Source organism: Vigna umbellata, chromosome 11 (assembly GCF_029865625.1).
Source record: "Vigna umbellata cultivar VRB3 chromosome 11, Vumbellata_1.0, whole genome shotgun sequence".
NCBI lineage: Eukaryota > Viridiplantae > Streptophyta > Magnoliopsida > Fabales > Fabaceae > Vigna > Vigna umbellata.
This window is the reverse complement of record NC_142175.1, coordinates 23,997,208-24,017,353: the sequence shown is the minus strand read 5'-3', so window position 1 is coordinate 24,017,353 and position 20,146 is coordinate 23,997,208. Positions and strand designations below refer to the sequence as shown.

General features: G+C 31.2%; 3 protein-coding genes across 3 annotated transcripts; all 3 read right to left on the bottom strand.

Moving 5' to 3' along the window:
* Window positions 1-269: 269 nt before the first annotated feature.
* Window positions 270-7,986, bottom strand: LOC124838772 (uncharacterized). The gene is made up of 3 exons (XM_047314455.2): window positions 7,715-7,986; window positions 2,716-2,925; window positions 270-938 (listed from the first exon to the last, which is right to left on the bottom strand). The coding sequence occupies exons 2-3, from the start codon at window positions 2,910-2,912 to the stop codon at window positions 518-520; spliced, it is 618 nt and encodes a 205-aa protein (XP_047170411.1). The 5' UTR covers window positions 2,913-2,925; window positions 7,715-7,986; the 3' UTR covers window positions 270-517.
* A 2,180-nt stretch (window positions 7,987-10,166) lies between these two features.
* ROPGEF3 (RHO guanyl-nucleotide exchange factor 3) lies at window positions 10,167-13,320 on the bottom strand. The gene is made up of 7 exons (XM_047314459.2): window positions 12,495-13,320; window positions 12,290-12,406; window positions 12,061-12,215; window positions 11,889-11,963; window positions 11,497-11,793; window positions 10,835-11,179; window positions 10,167-10,656 (listed from the first exon to the last, which is right to left on the bottom strand). The coding sequence occupies exons 1-7, from the start codon at window positions 12,820-12,822 to the stop codon at window positions 10,543-10,545; spliced, it is 1,431 nt and encodes a 476-aa protein (XP_047170415.1). The 5' UTR covers window positions 12,823-13,320; the 3' UTR covers window positions 10,167-10,542.
* Window positions 13,321-16,138: 2,818 nt separating this feature from the next.
* Window positions 16,139-17,540, bottom strand: LOC124838771 (Calcium-dependent lipid-binding (CaLB domain) family protein). The gene is made up of 5 exons (XM_047314454.2): window positions 17,474-17,540; window positions 17,296-17,361; window positions 17,048-17,186; window positions 16,380-16,518; window positions 16,139-16,285 (listed from the first exon to the last, which is right to left on the bottom strand). The coding sequence occupies exons 1-5, from the start codon at window positions 17,538-17,540 to the stop codon at window positions 16,139-16,141; spliced, it is 558 nt and encodes a 185-aa protein (XP_047170410.2).
* Window positions 17,541-20,146: the final 2,606 nt, after the last annotated feature.

The window sequence follows — 20,146 nt, the reverse complement described above, 5'->3', positions numbered from 1 at the left end:
ATTTCTTGCGGTATATGAAAACAGTGTTAATAAAATGGAAGCTGCAGCAGGAAACTCCATTTTTTGTTTGTCAATTAGGTAGTGAAATGACATACATATAATGGGTGAGTTCAGATCGCTCAAAACCTAGAGGTTCTCCTTAAAAACCAGTTTCCATGAATTCTATTCTAAATCCAAGCTCCTATCAACATCCAACGTGACTCTGGTACATTGCCAGTATGCAGCACAGACCAGAAAGTCTCAAAATGTGAAAAATGAAAAGCAAGAAATAACGTGAGAACACTACCCTTTTTATTGATTTCTACCAAGTTGCACCTCGGGAAATACAGTCTCGCTAGAAAAATAGAACTATATTATTATTTTGACACAATAGATTATGCTTTTCACTACCCAAAGTTTAAAGCTTTTCAACAAGAATATCTGAAGAAACCACTATGATCCAAAAATCAAATAAAAGATTTTTCACACTCTGAGCTAATAAAGCTTACACCGCAAGTATCAGTTGACACAACATACATTAATTAGAAACAACGCTTCCAGCTTTGAGCTTGTCAGCAGCTAAGATATACGAAATAGGAACCCGTTCGTGCTTGCTCATCCCAGTGTACATCTTTCTTCTGACCTCCTTTTGTGCTTCCCTTTCAGACAATTTCAAATCTTTAAAGTCCTGCTCAAACTTCGCTTCAGCCTCGGGTGAAAAGAATACAACCTCCTTTTGGCCAAGCTCTTCATACAATTTCTCAATTTTTGCCTTCCATAGAATGCCCATTTCAGTGTCCATCTTGTGATAAGGAGTTTTCAGCAAATACTCATCAATCCCACCTGCCTTGTCTATGCATCGGATGGCATGTGTGGTCACTTTAACACGAACGTGACGATCTAGGATGTAGCTGAAGAGCCGCTTTTCCTGGACATTCGGTTTCCAAGTTCTCCTTGTCCTGTCAAAAGCATTAGAGAAAGAACATCAATACTTCATTCTCTCTAACATATTTAAATTGTAAAAGAACTTACTAAGATAAAAGTGTACAACCAACAAACAACAAAGAGATTGAACCCATAACTATCGTACGGGAGATATTGCACATACTACAAAAAGAACTTTTGCATTCCATATTTGGTGTGGCAAATATTAGCAACTGTTAACAGGACATATAGTTCCAAACATAATTAGTGCTGACCATCAAGAAATCACTAATTTCATTATTTAACATCTCAGACTAAAGAATTTTGTAGACCAAGTTTTCAACAATGGTAGTTGATATAAACAATGACAGGAACAGGTAAATAATCAGTACATTATAGAACTCAATCAGAATTATAATCACTGAAAGAAGGGTCGACAAAGAAAACTTTGCCCATGTTGGATCCATGGAGAGTCCAAGAAATTGACAGTTTAAATTAATGATTGCAACCTGCCTCCATGGAAAATGGAATTTCGGCAATTTAACATGCATCAGATTCCAGTACTAAACAAGTGCAGAGGCAACTTGCAAATCAATCATCTCTCTTTACCCATCCAACTTTTAGGAACCCAAAGATGATTAGCTCGTTACTCTCACATTTTTTAATCCAGAACGTTATCCTTTATTTATACTGTTGAAAATTTTAACAAAGGGGTTATGTAATGGAAGCAGAAAAACAGAGAAATAAGGAAAAACAGAGAGCCTAGTCTAGAGAGTCCCTCTTCTAGAAAAAGCAGCCACCCACTGAGCTGGGGGATGCAAGGAAGCTGGCCTCCCATGCAAAGGATAGAGGATTGGAAAAGCAATTCCAATCTTCATGCAAGCAATATAGCTCGGAATTAATAGCATTGACCACTGTCATACTACTTACTTAAGGACTATACACAACAGGCATAATCATAGGCACACAACTCACAACACGCTTATCAATGATGGATGCAAAAAAGTTGACTGACCAGTTACTAAAATGCACAGTAAGTTTTGCATTGCACAACAGCCAATTATGTTTCAAGAACATGTATTTCGGTAGCTCTTGGGGAAACATCAGCTGCAGAGGATTTGTCAGGAACAAGTTGAGCAAAATATAGCAACAGTGTACTTCAAACACTGTTCTGTGGTGCCCTAGTCAGAGAAACCCAAGGTCGTTTGTGGAAGAAGGTTTTAGGCACTAAGATTATCAGGGAAGGAATATTTTCACGGCTCTACTTCGTTGCAGATTGTGAGGATCTTACATCCTTTGAGGGATTGAAACCAGAAAGGTTCTGGAAAGCTGCATTTGTATCAATGCTTTAGCTTTTGTAGTTAACCTAATTAGGATACCTTATCCTCTTTATCCCTCAATCTCTTCACCCCTTCAAATTGTTCTATCCTTTTACCTACAGAGAGCTTCATCCAAAACATCAACTAAGAACAACTCTAAATATTACATTTGACTTCTTCCACTGGAGCTGTCCCCTCTTCCATAGAGTTCCCATCACAACGTGAAATGTAGAATTTATTACTTCAATGGGGGAAAAATATGCTCAGAAATTTATAGAGTTAGAGAAAAATTAACTACACATCACCATTCAATCCATATTTTCAACTAACTCCATTTCAAAAAGTAACTTAACACACTCATAAAACAACAGAAACCGCAAACATAGATCTAACACCAGAAGCTACAACATGAAACTTTCCGTCATGACTCGTACCAGAAGAAACTAACACCAAAATAAAAAAAAAAAAAATAGACGGAGAACTGGATACAAACTTGTTACCGCCATCTTCACTGACACTATTCCCAAACTGAATGTGTCGCCCAGCAAAGAGACCACGTTTGGCACGATTCATCACAACCTTGCTTCGAGGCACGCTTTTCTCCAACGTTTTCTTATCTCTTTGACTCAAACCATTCTCTCCCACCGTCTTCTGAATTTTCTTCATCATTTCTTTTCCTCTGAACGCCATTTTACCTATCACTCTGCACCGAGGAAAACACTTTAGTTAGATTGAAAATCTTAGAAAATAAACCACACGAATTGCACGTTAGTATTTCCAATTAGCGGAATTTTATATTTGGTCATTCGAAAATATTGGAGAATAGCGCGCATAACGAAATGAGGAACCAGACGAAGTAATAAAAAGAATGGATAATAACAGATTACGTTATTCAAACATCGAATGGTTCTATTCCAAATCCAAACAGATTCGATTGAGTCTACTCAACCAATTCCTCTAACATCCCAGACTTTCCAGAGACCCAAAATTCATCAACAATCATCACAGATACCAGAATACTCACATCCATCATATATTCAACCAGACTTCTGGCCTAACAACATGCACAAATTCTACCCAAGACATACAAACTGCCCCTACTCAATAGAGTCACAAGAACGCCCAAAAATGAGGATCCATAACAACATACAACTAAGTACCCACAAATAAACGGAGCATACAGATTTTGTTCTACACATTCACAAAGCATACATTTATCATTCATGTTCATAATCATAAAATCAACAATTTCAGATCATCCATTCAGGCCTACCATCATCAAACAAACCGTTCGACTGACTAAATTCACCACTCATATAAAATCATGGATTTGAAAGTAAAATAACATAGAATCAGAAGCTTAAACTCGTTTAAACCATCCACAGATTCGAAACCATGAACATCTTCATGAATCAAGAACACGCCAAACCAAAAGACCAAAAGTTAGCTCCCATTACCTTTCTTTCATTATCAACTAGTAATATATTTATTTATACTAGTCACCTCCAAATAATATTGCATAACCGGTTATGTCCAAAGTAGAATTTAAAGAATAACAAACAGACTATACACTTTGGAATGTAATTAACATTCACTTTATAAACCAATCACCTCACACCATCCAGCCACACATTACTACCATTCGTAAAAAAATTAATGATCACTAATCAACACTAGATTCCACATCTTTCCAACATCCAGTTGTTCCAACAATGTAGTAAAACATTTGTTCATTCTAATTTCAAACAATCATAAATCCTTTACTCTCCTTCCATTCGTACAGTATTATTTCTATCCCATACCATCTATATATCAGTTCTCACGTCTAGACTCAACCAACATCTTTTCGAAAATAAAACTACTACACATTCACAAATTAAAGTCATTTATTCCTCTTTGAAATCTGCACTTTAACCTTCCACACAATCTTATTTTCTTTTTAAACTATAATTCATCATCTCAACAAAATTCCTATTCATTTTCACGGACATTCATTCAAGGTACAGGTTCATATTTAATCACATTATTCATACAATTATATTTATTCGTAATATTAAAACAATATTGGAGCTGTATGCAGCTTTTATTAAACTGTTTGAATGAATGCCTCTATGAACCTAAAGTACTATTTATACAGATGCAATGTTTTGAACAAGTCTGGAATTATGAGAAGATATTAAAAGTGCAAAGTGATCAGGAGAAATATATGCAGAACTCAAAATCACATTTTGAAACCAATGTTAAAACCATAAGCATGGCAACCTTAGGTAAGAAAATGTGAATGCAATGTCTATGTAGTAAGATGACTTAAATGGTATGTCAATGATGTAACCAACTCAATATTGAACTACAACTAGTTCAACTAAAAGATTAGTGAAACCCAAAAAAATCCTCTGTTGGGTAAATGCTAAAACAGACTGTTAATTATATTATGCAGAAACTAGAATTCCCAATGCATACTCAAATGAAAATGTAAAGATTTAACAATTGGGCGATGAAGGGTAAGATGCAACGAATGTAATTTAAGCTGTAACATATCACTAACATAGCAGCAAAAGTAAATTAAAGAACTAGAAACTATGAAATTAAGGAACAAGCCGAAAACAACTAATTACAATTAATCAGAAAGTAACTTTAGGTTTAATAATCTTGTTCTACTATTGAATTAAATTCAATTCTGCTCAAAAAGACCTGTTGTTAACTAAGGCCCACTTTGGTTTTTCTTGGATTCTAAAACAGAACATCTGTTATGCAGAGGTTAGGAATTATCAGCCACCCAATAACCACATCAGGATCACTAACAGCACCATCAATTTCGTTCAACATTCAAGCATAGAACCAAACAATGTAAGCAATCACCAAACATTTCCACTAAGCATTACATATCATGTAACACTATAACATCAGAGTCACACATTAGAACCTAGATGAGCTCACTCCCCAAAGCCCCAAAATCATTGCTCTGATACCATTAATGTAATGTTCCAAATCTGGGAGTCACTTAAGTGCATCAAAATCTTATAATTTTGCAATATAATTAAAGAAAATCAAGAAAGTATTACAAATCATTTTCATAAGTAAATAAAACTTTGAAAGCAAACTCACATAGTAAACCCCTCTCTCATCAATCATATAGCTCCAGTCCCGCATAACCCATACATTATACGATCATCGTAACCGACATAAACAACACAAACAATATATAGGTGAGCTAGGCATCCAACTAGCATAAATATTATATAATAAGAATAAACAAGCAACGATACTCAAACCCACTCTTATTGTCTCTCACAAACTGAAGAGAGCTCCTTTCCACTACTTCTTGCATGCGGAAGATAGACCTTAACCTTAAGAGTATTCAAACTAACTCTATAGGCCACTTACTACTCTTGAGTAATTGAAGAGTAATTCTCTAGCCATCTCACTAATCACACAAGACTCTTAACATAACTGTCCTAACCTTTAAGGTCCAAATATCACTTTGTGTAATACAAAAGATTTCTCAACGTGTCATAGCAACCATACACCAGCAACAAATAATACATATAGCACATCTAATGTACCTTTGACAGATAAAAAAATAAGATCACCGCAACCAATCCTCTTAACATACTTCATAACAGTACAATCAGCAGTTAGTTTGGCCATTCCAAATAAGTATATCAATCATATGTAACCAACCAGCATCAGTGGTTCAAAATAATTATATCACAATAAACCAATTCTTAACTCAACTCTAGCAAAAGCATGAATGTATAAACCATACAATCTCGATTCCTACACCAACCATGATTCAACTAGCTCAAAACAGAAGTGTTGTAATATGGGTAAAACAACCCAATAAAGTTACAAAACAACAATGTTTTAGTGCAGACACAATAGTCAGAGAGTCTAATACAACAAGGATTTTAATGCAGTAACAACAATCAAAACAGCCAGGATTTTACTACATCACAGCAGTCAAAACAGCCCAATACAACAAAGATTTTAATGTGGCAACAACAATCACAACAGTCCAATACAGCAAAATTTACTGGTATAAAACAGCAAGGAAAAAATGCTGAAACAGCCAGCAACATTACAGAAAACAGCAAGCAATCAGTGCTAAAAACAGCAAACAGTAATGACAGAAAGTGCAGAATTCTGATACAGCAATTGCACAAAATTTAAACAGCAACAACAAAATAAAATTCTGGACAGCAGCAATATTTTAATCAAATGCAATACCCCGTAATACCTATGAATGATTCAGTAAAATAGAGTAACCCAATATGACCATACAGAACATCAGACAATTCTTCCCATGAATCCTAACTATTCATACTACTTTAATTGCCCATTTACAAGATATTATCGATCACATTTAATTTCCTTTCTATTAAAACAAACAAGACATACCAATGAGCACGTACAATTAATACAACCTCTTATACAATTCATGTATTCTCGAAATTATAAAATTAGCTAAGTTAAATACATTTACATTGTTCAAGTTATAGATTTATATCTATACACATTTGAATCTATCAATCATAGAACCAATAACACATCATCCTTTTGTTCATTATAATTCTTTCAAGATTTTAATATAATCACAATCACATTATATCAAAAACGTACCGAGACAATGGTTTAACCAAGAATCACAAGATGATAAGGTTAATAAAATTTATCCACACAATTATGCACAACTTATCATGTAGTCTTTCACATTATCCACACACAAACTCATTAAACCGAATATTCATCAGGGTATAACAATTCATTCACTCATTCAATCAAGTCATTTCAATTCAACCAAATTGATAAGGATACCATTTCGCAATTTCTTTAACAATCACAAATGGCATTTCAATGAGATTTAGCTCCCCATAATCATTGTTCTACAACATATTAAATAAATGAATCCAAACCATAAAATTACCCATCATTTTATTAACACCTAAGACAACCTACTTGTAATACCCAACTCTTTTCATATTTCAATGAAACCGGAAACAACCAAAACCTTCATCCAAGGTACACAAATTTCCAGATTATAACAAGACCATTCAACTTCAATATGAACTAATTCAAAAGAATTCATACAACCCAATTTAACCCTTTAAACATCCCCAAGCGTACACCTATTATTCCATCTCATAATTATATCCACTATGAATATCAAATTCTTAATTTACAATTATAAATTAAAACACATGATATATCCATTTCCACCCACAAAACTATCATATTGACTTTTCTACTTAACAGAGATAATACCCATTAAGATTCCCATGTAGCAAAAAAAATACAAATCAATAAAAATTATACATTATCACATTTCGAACAACCAATTCAAACCAAGATAGCTCCTGATAGCATAACAACATATATCTATAATTTTTGGAACAACCAACATATCGAAACGGTTCCAAAGAATCAAACCACGAACACCAATTGTTTTCAAACGTTTACAGCTTATTAAAACAAGAAAGACAAGCTCCCCATACCTTTTCCGATTTCTTCCCTTACTCCAAAATCCTACTTTCGCTTTCCATCGTTGTCTCCCAATTTTAACATCTCCTCTCTGATATACCACCACTCCCTCTCTCAGTGTTTCTCACTCCTTCATCCCAAACGGTCATGGAATGCTCTTTACTCTTTACTCTCACTAACGCCGCAACCCTTCCTTTCGTCTCTCTAGGGTTTTTTAAAAAAAGAAAACCAAAGAGAAAAGAGAGGGAGAGAAGAGAGAAACCAGAAAATAGAATAGAAGAATAGTAGAAGAAAAATGAGCCTCCTGATCTTATTTCGTCTATTTCCATTTTAATTATAATTAAATAATATTGAATAGTAAATAAACAAATTTAATATGAATAAGTACTTAAATTTTATGGTATATTTAAAACTTAATTAAATCATTTAAATATATAATCAAAATTGAAGATAAAATAAAATATTTAAAATAATAATATATTTAAGCGCAATTGTGATTTTCATTTATATGGCATTATCACGTCAAATGATAAAAATGAATGATTTCTAGACGAGTGTTTGAGTTTAATTTCTTAAAAATGTATATTTCATAAAATAATTGCATATCTATTTTTTTATCTATTTTTTTTATCTATTTTCCTAATCTATTTATCATAATAATAATATTTTCCTTATTTTGATAAGAAAATTCTGTTTGCTTCTTAAATAAGTAATTATTTAAAAAATTATTTATTCAAAAATTTAGTTTAAATTTAAATAAACTGATATTTATTCTAAACCAAACGAGTGACTGGGATCCAACGTACATAATCTCACTTGTTGAACAACAAAAGTTAATATGGAAAAAGTTTAAGTAAGAAATCAGATATTGAATATAAGAAGAAATCCACACCATGAAGAAGAAAGCTTCTTGTGTGTGCTGTGTAAGAAAGAAGAGAAAATGAGGGAATGTGAGTGTTATGCTGGGTGAGAAAACCAAAAACCTAAAATCTCTTAAACAAAACTAATGAAACTGTTGAACAATCTTTGACTAGATTCTTTTCGGTTTCAATAAAAATTAAAACAGCTTTTAATTAGAGACGAAATAGGAATTTTGTTAAAGTTTAGAGATATAGGATGAAAGGATTCGAGGTGTAAGGTAAAACACCCAAAACTCTCTAAAGGATAGGAAAAAAAATGGGCCTAACTTAAAACAAAAAGGCAAAACTGATCTTGTGTGTGGTGTGTAGAATGAGTTTGGATGTTGTGTTGGATGGTGGTGTTTGTGGTTTATGATTGGGTTACGAAAAGTGTAACCCTGGATGAATACAAATAGGCTCCTTTGTTGGGAAGTCTTTTTAATGGAAGTAAGTTGAGGAGGAAAAGAAGATGGTATTTCACCAGTGAAGACAATATTGTGGAAGAGCAGCTCCAGGGTTGCCGCAAATGAGGAGGTAAAGTGATGTGAGCGTTGGTGATAATTAGGTGATAGAGGAGAGGTATGTTATAGTGAAAAATTAGTACAGAGGCAGAAGTTATTTTCAGGTTGGGATGTAAAGATAAGAAAAGAGGAAGAGGAAAGCTCAGGAAGCAGTGTTCTGTGTGCTACAATGCAAAAGAAAAAGAGAAGAAGAAGAAATCGTAGGGAAGGAAGCACGAGAATGGAAATGCTATCCGAGAGAATATGAATGCACCACTGACGAATGCTACTGCTGCTGTAATTAAAAAAGAATATTTCACCATTCTTGATTTTCTGATTTTTAAATATTAAAAACGTTTTAATTATAGGATAATATGGACATTTAGTAAAATTTTGGAGGTGGAGGTGAAACACTGTAAACATTATCACTTTCATTTGAAACATGCAAAAATGTTTGAGTGAAACAAATGTCTTGGTAAAGTTTATAATATAAATAGATGATAAGTTACGAAATTATTATGTCTTGATTTTATTGAAGATCTATCTATATATATATATTTAATTATTTAATAAATGATAAAAAAGATACAAACTACAACAAACAACAAACCAATTATACTTGATATTAGAATTAAGTATAACTCAATCTTACAAAAGATGAAATTTATATATATATATATATATATATATATATATATATATATATATATATTATATTTTGGCGTTGTATGTAAAACTTACAACATTAATACATAACATGTTCTTTGAATAATTTGTTTTCCTGTTATTTCTGTATTCAACTTTTATTTTCATGCAGGCCAAAACGAACGTTGACTTTCTTTAAGAGTGGAGGAGTACTTCCATGGAAGTAGTGGAAGATGATAAATTTGGCCGTGTTATTTAGAGTGTTTTTGCTGTCTCAGTTTGTATTATGATCAATGAATGATACAGTGAGATGTTTGGAGAAGATTAGTTTAAAAAATTTCAGCTCATTTTATGAATCTGAAAATTGACTAGTTATAATTATCATCTTGAACCAGTTTTCAGCATATTATTTAAACAAAAGCTTACTTTCAATAGCATCCATTGCAACACTAACCAATCATATATACAATAGATTACTGAAATAACTTAATTCTCACTTCTATCTCAAACACAATTATTTAACAATATTGCCTTTAATTCCTCCACACTTCTGACAAAGCATTTGCCAGCAACTACACTAATATAAAATTGTTTTTCTTTTATTTATGGAACAGAAGATTATATAAATTACTCTTGATCCTTCAGCTGAATGTGAAAACTCTTCCTGTAGCACAGTTAACTAGTAACAACTAACATTTATCATAACTTCTCCTAAGGCCATATAGTATACAAAAAATTGCTGAATGAAAATAACACCAGTGTTAAGGGGCTACAGTGTGGTTAATGTTTCTATACATTTTATTTCCTTGCTGATTTATCTGCATGAAGAACATCTTCAATCCAAGCTACAATGTTGAATGCTAAGCCTTCTAATACTCTTGAGTAGCTCTCTAATATTGCCTTTCCAACATCCTGCAAAAGTTAATATTCATTCTCAGTGCATGAGTTCACAATCTAGAGATCTGCAAGTTCTCATTCCACAATAGATATATTCCTATCATGGTATCCTAAAATGTTCTACATTTGTTAAAAGAACCATGTTAGTGTCTTTCTGTGCTGATAACTTGAGCAACTTCATTGTTAAACTTACCCTGTTATATTGAATCTTGCATGTGTCCAAGGATGTTTGTGAGAGCTCAGGATATCTTTGCTTCAAGCAAAACAACAAGGTTTCAGCTCTCTCAGCTAAAGTGTAGTTTTTGTCACTTCGGTCAGTGTCAGCCATGAGATCCTTAACTTTGTTCCATGATGTTTTTGAATGGCTCAGACAAGCTTTTCTCCTCCAAGTGAACATTGAAGACTCAACCTTGTCTGCCAGCTCAAGTGCTTCATGTTCAGAACTTATTTTGAGACAATCAAGAAGGTAATCTGGTGAGAACTTGTCTGCAGAATACATATAGCGGTAAATTGTGTCCCCCAGACTTGCTCTTCCACTCTAATGTTAGACAAGAGAACAACAAACAAAATTTTAGAAAACTCAAAACACTCTTGGTTTCACTTTCATGTCAAACACTTTTCCTTTTCCTTCTGCACTAACTTTATCTTTCTTAATTCTTTTTGAATTTGATACGTAGATTGATTCTTTCGGTTAAAAACTGAACGTTAAATTTATCTCAACCTTATAAAACCAGTTTATAAAGTGAGGTTTGTATCCACTTCTATACTATAAACTCGTCTTATTTTCAGTCGATGTGATATTTTTACCTTTCAATATTGTACCTCTAACAACAATAATTGAATATGATGACTTGCCTTGGGAAGATTTGCCATATATGTTTCTGGGATGTCCATCTCTGCAAGAACACTGCTATTTATAGCCATAGCTGCTTTATGAATCTGATTAGCACAGTCTCTTTTCTCACTCAAGTGTTTTGTTGACTTTTCAGTGAGGCCTCCAGGATGAACACAAGGAACTGGAAGCCACCATTTCTCATCTTTCCTCTGAACAATCCTTCGAAATGAGCCTGCACGTGACCGAGTTGAGTTACCTGATAAACTCCCTTGGTCTGCATACCAAAATTCAGTATCATGGAAACTGTCCAATATTTCCTGATAAAAGAACATGAAACAACATTTGTAAGGCACAAAATCTTTGGACGAAAACAGGGTTGTCAAAAACAAGAAGCAATTGAAGTTTGCCTTACTATGAGCATTGTGTCAAGCTTTTGAAGAGCTGGGAGGTTGATATAAATATCTGACCTTGGTCTACTTGTCATCATCTGAGATACAATACAACATCAGATAGCATATAAGACATTGTGAGATGAAGAACAAGCTCCATTAACCTTGTATAAAAGGGGTTAAGCAATAGTTCACCTCCACAATTGTACCATCTTCTAAATATTGTGCAGTTGGGGCAAATTCTACTATGTAATCACACACAGATAGGAGACAATTCATTTCTCTTTTCCACATGGCCTTCTTCTCTGGATTAAGAGGCTCCAACTTTAAATTTTGCCCAAAAACAGTTGCTGCAAATTCCCATTTCAAATAAATTAAACCAGAGTCACATCATTGGACCAAATACTGTTGAAAAAGATATTACCATAGAGGTTGGTGATTGAATTTGATATTGTAACTGCAGTGCAAACACCTTTCCCACCACCAGACATGTCTTCCCCCAATAGAAGCTTTGAAAATCTTTCCCTCATCATATCAAGCTCTATAAACACCCACAAAATTGATTGAGTTTCAAGATAATTCCACATTGTCACATAGGAAAAATTCACAAGCTCAGAGTGCAAATCAACCTGACTCCAAGAGATCAAGATCCTCAGATTTATCATCCATTGAGTTCCTGGGTTGCTTCATTCCTAACCTTGAAAGAACAGCTTGACTTGCTCCATGTTTCACAGGTGTCCATAGAGAAGGTGAATGTTCACTTCTAAAGCTATTGTCATCAATAGGCTCAGAGAAGTTTGAGACCTCAGAGTTAGTCCTGCAATACGCAAAGGAATCTCCACTGAATGTGGAGTATCCAACAGTTTCAGTGATTGAATGGTCATTTTGATCCACAGAAGAATGTGAAGGTTGGTACCCCACATCAGAGTTTTCATCAAAGTTGGATGAATTTTCCATCTAAACTCAACAACCTATGGACAATCACCTCAAAACCTGCACATATAATCATGGAAGTTGAGTCACAAATTGGGTTTGTGGGCTCTGAATGTTAGTACTCAAGTGGTACACAAGTCCTCCATGATCACCAGAGAGCATAGTCACATACAATGATTTCAAAATAGGATGCACTACTCAGCTTGAAATGAACGGTTACATTACTGAAATTGAAACCAGGGAAACGGGAAAAAGAAGGAAAAGAAAAAAGACAGATCAAAAGAAAAGGCTGAAAACTTGGATGTTCTTGTCCTCCCTCAACAAAAAAGCAAAAGCTTCCAAAGGGTGTTGCTGCTATGGAGACCCGAAATAATTCACTGAAAAGGGTTGCTAACAAAGTACCCTTTATCCTCAATTTGATAAAAAAAAGGAAAAAAAACTGAAGTTTTCAACACCAAAACCAACGGTTGTGAAAAAAACAAAACAAAACGAAAAAGCAACGGTCCCCAGCATTGTTTTCTATGTTACCTTTTTAATATGGCTTGGTTTGAATTTGAACAGTGGCTAGCTAAATTAACATCATTTGAAACAGTTCCCTCCTTAGCGTTTATGCCTTTAGCTTCTTAGGACTATTCAGCGAAAGAAGAAGAAAAGAATGCAAAGAAAGGAAGAGAAAAAGAGAACAAAGTTTTCTTTGCAGAAAATCGCAGAAGGGAGTTATGAAAGAAAACTCAGTTGCAGAAATGGCTAAAACCTTGTGTTGGTTGGAGAAGAATACAACCATACATGCAAGGTGTGTGTGTGTCATAGATAGAAAAGGAGTTAGAAAATTGAAGTCTTAGATTGGAGTGGTTGCGTTGTACTATCTATGTGCATGATTGTGAGTACAAAACTGACACACTTAAATGATAAATTATACCAATAATGTAATTTTCTACATAACTTTTGACCGAATGACAGATAATGCAAAATTCATATAAATTACCCCAACACACAAGTAATTTGGTGACAATATTTACCTTGTTTGATGTAAAATAATATGATGTCACTAAATATTTAGGATGATGTTTGTTCATGATATGAAATTTACCAGAAGATGCTTTTCTTTGATATAATATGATGTTTGAACAAGAAATTATGGTTCACGGAAACAGCTCTGATAATTTATGGTCAATATTGATAAGGTTGCATGTGAAGTTGTGAAGCATATGAAAAAAGGAAAAAAGATGCTGGAGTTACACATGAATCAATGATTCCCTTTGATTTTAACAATTTTAATATCTTTGTTTTTCACAAGTAGTTATAGTTTATACATGTAGTGGTCAACTACTAAAGACATGAGGACAATACCTTCATCACATTCCTCATCTTTCTTAAAATACAAAGTATTATCCATCACGAGATCAAACCCATTTTTGGTAATATCTAATTGTTATACTTCTAGAAAATTAAAGCCATTGAACTTGTTTGCAAGAAGATGGAGTAAAAATATCTAAGAGATGGTTCTCAAGTATTCAGATCTCCTATAATGTGATAGGAAGAAGGAAGTAAAAAAAAAAGTATTATAAAAATAAAAAATTGATATGATGACAAAAAAAATTTGTACTCACGCTTATTATGAATAAAATCCATGAAAGATAATTGGTGTTTACGGGTATTTATTACTCGCTGATTGTAGATAAAGAGTATTTTAATATCCACTTATAAAGGGTTAAATGCGATATTATACTATTTATACACAGCGAGTGTTCCTAAAATATAAAAACAAAATTTAATTTATATTTTATTAAGTTAAATTTAATTAAAATTAAAATTAATTTCTATTTTATTAAGTTAAATTTAATTAAAACTAAATTTTAATTTATATTTTTAATTTAATTTATATTATATTTTATATATTTTTTTATAATTTTATTTTAAAAAATTATAAAAATATATATTTAAAATACCGAGTAATTTTAAAATATTTATGAATATTTAGCCGTTGTTACAACTCAATAAATATTTTATGTGTATATATAATTTAAATAATTATCTCGTGTTAGAATTGTGTATACATATAATTTGAATAGTTGTGTTATGTTAGATTTTGTAATTTTGTCCATAAAAAATTGAATTAAAAAGTAAGTAATAAAAGAGATAATTTTCCTAAAAGTTTATCCTTTGTTGGTGGAAAATTGAATAGAAGTGATTAAAGAGTAGCTGGCTAGTTGAATGAGGTTAGTTAGAAAGGGAAGATGTGAACAATAAATTAGTTAGTTTTATTGATAAGTCTTAATTTGTTAGTTTGGGGGAAAGACGTGCGGAGTGTAACTCTGGCAATGCTCTTCATCCGGTCATGCTTGCTTCATCAAGATCAAAGGGAATGTATTGTTCCTCTTTCCTTCCTCAAAATTATAATTAGAATAGCTACTCTTCTAAAAACTTATTAATGTCGTTTTCTTTTGTACCTTAACAAGTATTAAATTTGTACTTTATTTACATCTTTATTGGAATTGGGGAAGACATATATTCATATTTATTTATTTACTTACTTAAATGTTTATTAAATATTTTTTAAAAAAATATCAAACTATGATAATATGGTCTTATTGAATATTTAATGTTAAAACTGATATTTTTTTTTATAATAAAGTATAAATAAATTAATAATATTTTAATAATGAAATAAATATTTGGGTATTCATGTACTCACCCATATATATATATTTAAAAAGTTAGACAATGTAAAAGTTATATATATATATTCATATGTAGTTAATTGGAGTATTATCCAGTACTGAGACAAAATATAAATATTTGGGATTAACATCTAAATTGAGATGTAAATATTCTTCATCAATATTAACATAAATTTAGTCTATTTGTTAACTTCAAGTTATTCCTTCAGGCTGACCAATAATAAGGCTCTAAGATTCTATTATGTATAATTTTCTAATATGAATGCAAGTTTATTAATTAACTTTTGTTTTTCCCAAAAAAAAAATTGCTACTTTTAGTTTTATCAAATTTTAAAGTTTCAAAAACAATCCCTGTCACTACTTAATAGTGTGAGGCTACCAAGAAATAAGTTATAATTAGTCTAAAGTAAGGTATAATAATATAAGATAAAGTTGATAGGAATAATTTAAAAATAACAACTTTATGAAAAGTAAAAGTTTAGATAACTAAATGTGTATGCAAATTATAAGAGTGGTAAGTAAGTATATAGGCTTGTCTTTCACTCTTCATATATTGAAAGAAAAGGAGAAATAATTTAAATAAAAACAAAAAATAACAGTAATTAATCATGGTTTTGACTTTTGATTTTTATAATTAATTATTCGTCTGAATGATAATCCTAATGAGTTTTAGAAGTTTTGTGTTGACAGAAAAACAAGATTTTCCACAATGATATTCTCCAAATCCATCCAAAAATTGAATTGGATGATTCCTTCTTCTCAAAAGCCTTGAATTGGTCTGGTTTCTCCATCAAGTACTTTTCATTCTGTTAACAAATTCACAGTAACAGTGATTAGCATTTATTAGTTGATAATTGATTAATTAATCAATTTGCAGGAGCTAGAAAAGATGAAGCCTACATTATTAGCAATGAATTTAAATCCAATCTTTATCTGTCCTTTGTAAGTGTGATCTTGAAGAACCACATTATATGCAGCTGGTTCTATTTCTATGTCTCCCTGCTCACTTCCTTCCATTAAAATTCCACCTATGAAAATTCTGCTTTACCACAAAATATATGTTAATTATGCAAAATATAAATAAATAAACACTAAACCTTCTCAAGAATAATCCTATAGTCACAAAATTGATTTCCCACATAATTTTATGGATCATATTTTTTATTCTCAAACTATTATATAAACTAATTATATTTTGTCTTTAAATTAAATTAATTATATTCTTAAACATCTTTTTCAACCATTAATGTATGCAATTTTACATATTAATTCACTATGAAACTTGAGAAATACTCTCAAACTCGATTTATTTAGTGAAAGACACTTCATATAGATTTGTTAAGAAAAATGTTTTACATAATTTTTATAAAATATAAAATGCAAAAATATAATGTCTTACAATTTAATTTAAGGAGAAAATACTATTTTTATAATAATTTACCAATGAAAAACATATTTAATTATAGTTTTATTGATAAAGTAATGTGGTGCTTATATTAACGTCCCTTTGGGACATTACTTGTAAACATGTAGTTGTAAGAAGAGGAAAAAACTAGATAAGAGATTACTTGGCTTCACCAACAAATCCAGCATTTCTGAAGAGTTCTTTATCCATTATTCTACATTTAAGATAGGTTGAATTCTTGCAATCAAACTCTGACAAATCAAATATGAATTTCTCATTCCACCGAGGTTTCTCATGTTTTCCTGCATCACAGAATTACGTGAAAACAAGACAACATTTTCTTAAAAATCTCAACATAAAAAAGAACGACATTGTTTGTACATTCAAATGATAATTTGTTTATACTTTAACCTGATGAAACTTTGGTTATTCGAGTCTGAGTGCCACACTCAATGATCACATAGTAAGAAGGTGTTCCTGCAATGTTTTGTTAAAAAAGAAATGAACAATTTTCTGATAAAAACAAAAAGTAGTTTTGGATACATTGAAATTAGAGTGCTAATAAAGTGAAAATAAAGGAAAGATATACCAACAAGATTGGTGTGTATGATGCCTTTTGCATTGACAACAAGTACTTCAAGAATTCCTCTCATCATTCTGTGATTTTTTTCTAAGAAGTTCATATCTGTGATTATGGGTCTAAAACATGAAATTCTTAGAAATTGAAAATTTAAGAGAACATATTATGTTGGATGTTGTGAAGAGAAAGGTAACAGTTTCACTGCTTCACTAACCTCCCAATTAATTAGTTGTGGTTACCATCTCTCCATGTTATTAATGGTGTATTAATCCTTTTCAGTTTTAGTCACTAATGTTATTCATTTATATCTACATTTTACCCATTTATCTTTAATTAATTAATTATATATATTGTTTATATGTTAACATCAATTACAATTTTAATATATTTTATTATCTTAACTCTTAAGATATTTTTTAAGGACAGAGAAGGGATAGTAGATTCAAAACTGATAATTCTTTCAAATAATGTAGTTATTAATTCAAACTATCTTACGTAAAAATAAAAATTTGATTTTAAAAATAACTTTTGACTCCACCTTTAAATTGGTTTTAAAGATTCTTTATAAATAAATTTTAAATTTAATTTAATTTTATACGTTTTTACAATTTATTTTTAATTAATATGAGATCACGAATATATATATTGTTCATATTTATATTTATATAAATATATATTAAAAATAAAATTAAATATTAATTAATTATTCAATAATAATCTCATATCATGTTATATGATTTTATCAAACAACAAATATCATATAATAAATTTTAAATAATTTTGATATTATTTTAAAAATAAATTTCAAATATAATTTAATCTTATAAAAGTACGAGATCTGGTCTAATTTATATATAATAGATTTATCTTATCATTTTCAATAAAAATCAAACTTAATCTGTTCTTAACATTTTTGTATATCCAAAAACTAAACAACGGAAAGAAATAAAGTCAATTCCATACTTTTTTTTAAAGCAGTAAATCTTATGTAAGAAAATAGAAGAAAATTTGTAAATATTAAAAAACTTCAATAGATCTTATAGATAGAGAATACCTACTACTTTGGGAATAAAATTCCTCTTCTTTTAGTTTATCATATAAACAAGAGTTACAATTAAAATACCAATTAAAGCAAACCAAGTACAAATGAATAAAGCAACATTAAAACACTATAAAAACAGAAATTAATAGATAAAAAATAATTAAAAATAATAAATGATGGTACCATTTATTTATGTGAGTCACCAAAAACATGGTTGTGGTGTTTGCTTGACCACTTTGCGTGTGTCATGGCCTATTCTGATAGGGACGAGAAAGTTCTTGGTAAAGAACCCTAAAAATTTGTCTCACCCAATTAGTCTACCCATCTTTTCGTGCAAGTAATAACATGTAAGAAAATTGCATTTATTTCTACGCCATCTTAATTGTTACTAGTACTTCTTGCATTTACAGTGTTATACTCAACTAAATTAAAAAAAGTTTTTCTTATTAAGTATTCTTCCAGCAAAACTGAGTAATCTCTTTTTACTCTTCTTTTTCTTGCTTAGTTTTCTTGATTTTATTCGTCTTCTCCATCTTTTTAGGTATTTATATGTTAGGAAAAGAATCATCATCAATAAATAATATTGTATTATCGGTCATGAAGAAAGAGAATTGGACGATCGAGTTGATCGGTAGTGGGTCCAAGTGAGGTAAATGACGAGATAAATATCATTAATGATCAGTCAATACGATTAATAATCACGATAATAGTAAGAATGTGGCATTTATGGATAATTAGGCCACAATAATATACAACATTAATGGATGATTAATGGACTGACCATTTTACGAAGCCTATAAATACAATATTAATGACCAGGTTAGACATCTGAATCAATAGTTAAGTTAGCATGCCATAGCGTAATTTTGACTTGAGCGTCGGAGTGTTTTATGTAGGTCAACCCCGATCGGTACCAGGAAAGGAGTAGCAAGTTCGAAGCAAGGAAGAGTGTTCTCGGTCCACTACCGAAACAAATATTATTATATTTATCCAATAATATCTTGTTAATAAAAATAATACGTTTTTTAAAGTCTTACATCAGGTAAGATAAGCAAGAGAGATACTTATAATAGTTATATAATAAACTTTAAGCATATGGTATTTCCTACCTACCTTGATTGAATACTTTAAGTTTGTATTTGATTTTTCTTATATTCTTGTGGTAGAGTGTTGTGATATTTAGGTTAAATTCTTAGTTTGAAAAGTGTGAGTATACTTGGGATCAAAAAGCATGAGAGAGTGGTTTATGTTTTGCACAAATTTTCACGCTATATTATTGTGTATCTTTGTGTTAATCATATTAGTAGGGTGGTTATTAGGGATAAAAGACAATAATGTTCTTTATTAATTATGTGTTTTTTCTCAATACTTATACAAAATATTCTGACTCTTAAGTTAGTTAGTTTCACTCTAAATCAGGATTGTAATAAATGTTTGTCAAAAAAATCAATACTACCTTATTGAGAATCTCTATTTATATTGCTTTTAGTGGGTTCTTACCTTTTTGTAGGCCTAGTGGGGCCCAATCACTCAATAACAATCATTACACAAATTAAATAGATTATTGATCATATTAAGGCGTTTAACCTACTTGTATTATCAGATCTAATCAGTATATTATCTGAACGATTGAATAATTG